At 58.0% G+C, this 4,069-nt stretch overlaps 1 protein-coding gene across 1 annotated transcript in view; it reads right to left on the bottom strand.

Moving 5' to 3' along the window:
* LCMT1 (leucine carboxyl methyltransferase 1) overlaps positions 1 to 4,069 on the bottom strand; it is a gene marked incomplete at its 5' end in the record, with an annotated part of 18,026 nt that overhangs the window by 3,980 nt on the left and 9,977 nt on the right. The window contains 2 exons of the mRNA XM_023520632.1: positions 621 to 817; positions 1,398 to 1,668. Coding sequence (XP_023376400.1) covers positions 621 to 817; positions 1,398 to 1,668 — 468 coding nt within the window. The remainder of the gene's footprint in view (positions 1 to 620; positions 818 to 1,397; positions 1,669 to 4,069) is intronic.

The following is a 4,069-nucleotide window of genomic DNA, read 5'->3' as shown; positions in this document are numbered from 1 at the left end:
GCATCTGCCAGGACACTGTGCAACGAAATGTTTATCGCTCACAAAATGAGGGTGGTGGCTGGGGTCTGAACAGGTTAGGGACAGCTGTGGACAGGTTAGACACTGGCACATTCCCAGACCTGCTCCGAGTGACGGGGTCTCTGGTCAGAGCTCACCTAACCTGCCACCTCCACTGCTGGGCAGAATGCAGGAGAGAAGCGGGGTGCACCCCCGGGCGAGTGGCAACAGAAGGTGGGTTCACCTGCCCCAGGTGCAGCATCCCGCAGGCAGACAGGTTCCCAGGAGTTAGTCACATCACAAAAAACAGAGCAAGGGGGCCTGCCGCTATGTGTCCGCTCGCCAGGACTGAGCACCGGGTCTGAGGACTGTCCCCAGAGAGAGGAGGGAGCCGCCAACCAACCCAGAGCCACCCACACAGGGACCTGGGCTGGCGGGGCGGGGTTGCGGTCAGGGGACCGAAGTCTAGCCCTAATCTGCCTGCAATTATGTAGCCTTGGGCGAGGCCCTGTAGCGCTCTCATCGACAATAAAACTTAAAAATAAAATGAGATGGAATGTAAAACCCATAAAACTAAAGTGAAACGAACAATAAAAACAGCCTCCACGTATTCAGTGCTTAACCTGTGCCCACCACGAGCTGCCGTGATGGCCCAGAGGGGCGGGTGGTCTTCTCCCCTCAAACACAAAGAGCTGGGGCTCCGAGCAACCCCAAAACAGCTGACGCCGACCTGAGGGCGGGCGAGATGCAGACGCACGTGCACGGTCACCTCGCTTCCTCTCGCAACGCCCAAGTCGGGGCTGGCATTGCCCCCATTTTTCTGAGGGGGACCCAGGCACAGAAGGGTCAGGTAACTGTCCGGGTCACACAGATGGGCCGTCCACATCCAGAGCATGGACTCCCGGCCACCAAGCAATTTGCCTCGAGTCACCCGGCCGGTAACAAGAAAGAGGGGCCAGGGCTGGGCCCACACTGGGGGGTTCCAGAGCCCCAAAACAAGGCTTCTGTGCCAGACTAGAGAGGCAAACCGGCAGCCAGGGACCAACCGAGGGATTTTAGAAATCAGGAAACTTTATATTAAAATCCTGCATTTCTAACTTCTCCCGAAAAGCTAGACTTCTGGCAACTCTGGGCTCACAGGCCCACATGGTGCGGACTGGCTGGGCCGGAGCGGTAGTCACTCCCGCGAGTGCGCCCCAGTCCGCTCCACTCCACACGGCTCACATGGCCGCCTTCCTGCATCTGCGTCGCCTGCCTGCCTCCGAGGTCCCTACACTGTGAGAGCCAAAACTCCTCCATCAGGGGCTACGGCTCAATGTGAGACACGAAAACTCAAAAACTGGAATAAGGGCCAAGGCCGAAGTTCCAAACACTGGCTAAAGGTTTACAGGACGTCAAGAAGCCAGGAGTAGGGGGCCTGCTGGCCTCGACTGGAAAAGGGGACATGTGGCCGGAGGCAGAAGGAAAGCATGTGGGAGCACGTGCCGCGGGTGCTCAGGGGGACAGCCACCCGGGTCCCGTGCCGAGTCCAGCGCCTCTGCCGCCGTTACCTGTTCGTAGTTTACAAACATGGCCGTCACAAAACTGCTGGCCGCCCACTTGATCAGGTTTGCAGACTGCTCCGGAGTCATGTAGACCAGCACACATTCAGTCACCAGGAGTGTTGGCAACCTGGAGGGGACAGGGAAAGGCACGGAGACACTGTCAGCGGACCGCTCTCACTGCGGGATGGGCGGCAGGTCCGTGTAGGAGAGCCTAGGGCAAGCACACCGCCCGTCGGCGCCGTGACGCTTGTTGACGCCCACAGCGGTATGCGTGCAAAGGTGAGCGGTGAGTGATGGTTTGTCTGCTCGTGAAAACATGCGAAGTGGCTACACCTTCTCCCCGCCCGGCACCCACACGGTGGCAACCTGAACCCACAGGCTCTGCCACTCAGGAGCTGGAGTCACCTCCCATCTCCTGGAGTCGGGGTAGTTGTTGACCACGGGGACAGTCGTGAGCGTGATGTGCGGAGGCTTACCCGCCACCTGCACGCTGGCGCGGGCTCTCCTGCTGCACTTGCTGTGGGTGGGGGGCCACGGAGGAGGCAGCCCCACGGACCTGCAGCTGTCCACACAGGCGCACATGCACGCACATGTACACACGTACACACACATGCACGCACGCGCGAACCCCAGGCGACTCAGCTAAGCTGGCCCCCGCAGAACTGCACTGCTAAGCCCTGCCCAAACTGCCACCCAGAATCCTGAGCAGCTAAACTGACTTGTTTTAAAGTGCTGCGTCTGGAAGGGTCTGTCACACGACCAGCCAGCTGATACGATGCAGGGGTACTGCCATTCACGTAACGAAACCTAACTCTATGAGCCGAAGCTTTACCACCGAGAACTGAGAGCTACGCGAGTGAACAACATGTCTTCAAGCACTCGCGTTCCTAATAAGCACGCGTCCTGACTCACACCCAAAGCACCGAACAATCACGAAACAGGACAAGCAACGAATCCTCAGGAAGCACCCAAAAGCCTTAACTTTTTAAAAAGGCTCAAAGAGATTTTTTTAACAAACAAAGCAACAAAAAACCACACCTATCAAATAACTAACATGGAACCCAGGACAAGAGTCCAAGACTCTGCCAGGGCTCCAGGCTGACCAGTGTCAGCGGTGACCAACCCACCAGCGGTGACTCATGATGCACCCCGGACCCGGTGGTGTCCTGGACGTCCAGGCCCCCCGTCTGCTGAAGGAACACAGTGTGCCCTGCCATCTGCGGCTGCATGAAGGGCCCCAAAGGAGAAAGAGGCGTGACTGCTCTTCACAAGGCTCTGCACACTCAGGGAGACAGACCCCGAAAACAGAGCTGAGCAGCAGCAGGGGCCAGAGGGCAGCCCGGCCTATGGGCGGTGGGCGCGAAAACCCTGACAAACGATGACCGGGCTGACGATTCTCGGCTGAACACGTATGCGAGATCATACGTGAAACGCGCACTGGAGAGACCAAGCGTGCGCCCCGCTCCCTGCCCTCCTCGCCCAAAGCTCTGTCCGTGTGCTCCGCCCTCGCCTGAGGCCAGCCAGCCCCGGGCCAAGCTCCACAGCCCCCTTTCCAGCGGCGGGCCCCTCGCTGCTCTTTAACCACTGCCGACTCTCTGCCTCAGAACCTTCTTTAAAATCACACGTCTTCACCTACAGCAGCCTAGGACCCGTCTTTACCTCCCACTGACCCTTTAAGCCCAGTCTACGGCCAGCATCACTGTGAAGCCACACGCCTCCCCTCCGCCCCCGCTCTCCGAGTCTGGTGCGAGGCCTTCTGGTCCGCGTGGGGTCACCCGTGCTGCACGCGTGCCCCCACGAAAGCACTCTGGGGCTTTGGGCTCACGCGTTTGGCACCACGCTACGCTTTCCACTCCACAGACGTTTTGAGCGGCCTGTGAGCTGACCTAGGTGCCGCGTTTCATGTTATTCATCCGCTCTCCTCCCGAAACCATTTGGGTTGTCCCAACTTTCTGCCACAGAGAACAGTGGCTGCAGTGGACACCCTCCTCGTGCGCGCGGGCGCACACACCTGCGATCTCTCTGGGTACTCCCGGACGGCTCCTGCCTCGGCCGTGCCATTCACCTCCGCCAGTGGCGCCTAACCATGCCTGTCCCCCGTACCCTCGCCGACACGTGACGGTACAGGGAGACGGAGCTCCGCCTGGTCACCACCACGGGCCAGTGCCCTCCCACGGTATCCATCTTCTTCTCGGAGCTGCCTGGTCATCTGTCCTCTGCCCATTTTCCTATGGGATTTTTTTTCTGTTACAGTAGCTATGCACATAATTCTCTTCTCTCGAACTCTGTTTCTATTACACCCCCGTATTCCACATAAGCAACATGATGATTCGGATGTAAAATCAGTGCTTCTAAAAAATTTCAGAAAATTACTCAAGTAGCAACGAAATGATAAAAACTGCAGAAATGGGACCTGGCGATCATCGCGCATCGGCATGAAACCACAGTGTGTAACGGGTTAGGAAAAAATCTCACTGTGTATTCATGTTACATTTCTTTAGTTTCTCTTCCAGGTCAGGTATATCTCG

Source organism: Pteropus vampyrus, unplaced genomic scaffold, assembly GCF_000151845.1.
Source record: "Pteropus vampyrus isolate Shadow unplaced genomic scaffold, Pvam_2.0 Scaffold274, whole genome shotgun sequence".
Classification (NCBI taxonomy): Eukaryota; Metazoa; Chordata; class Mammalia; order Chiroptera; family Pteropodidae; genus Pteropus; species Pteropus vampyrus.
This window is presented reverse-complemented; position numbering and strand designations above follow the sequence as displayed.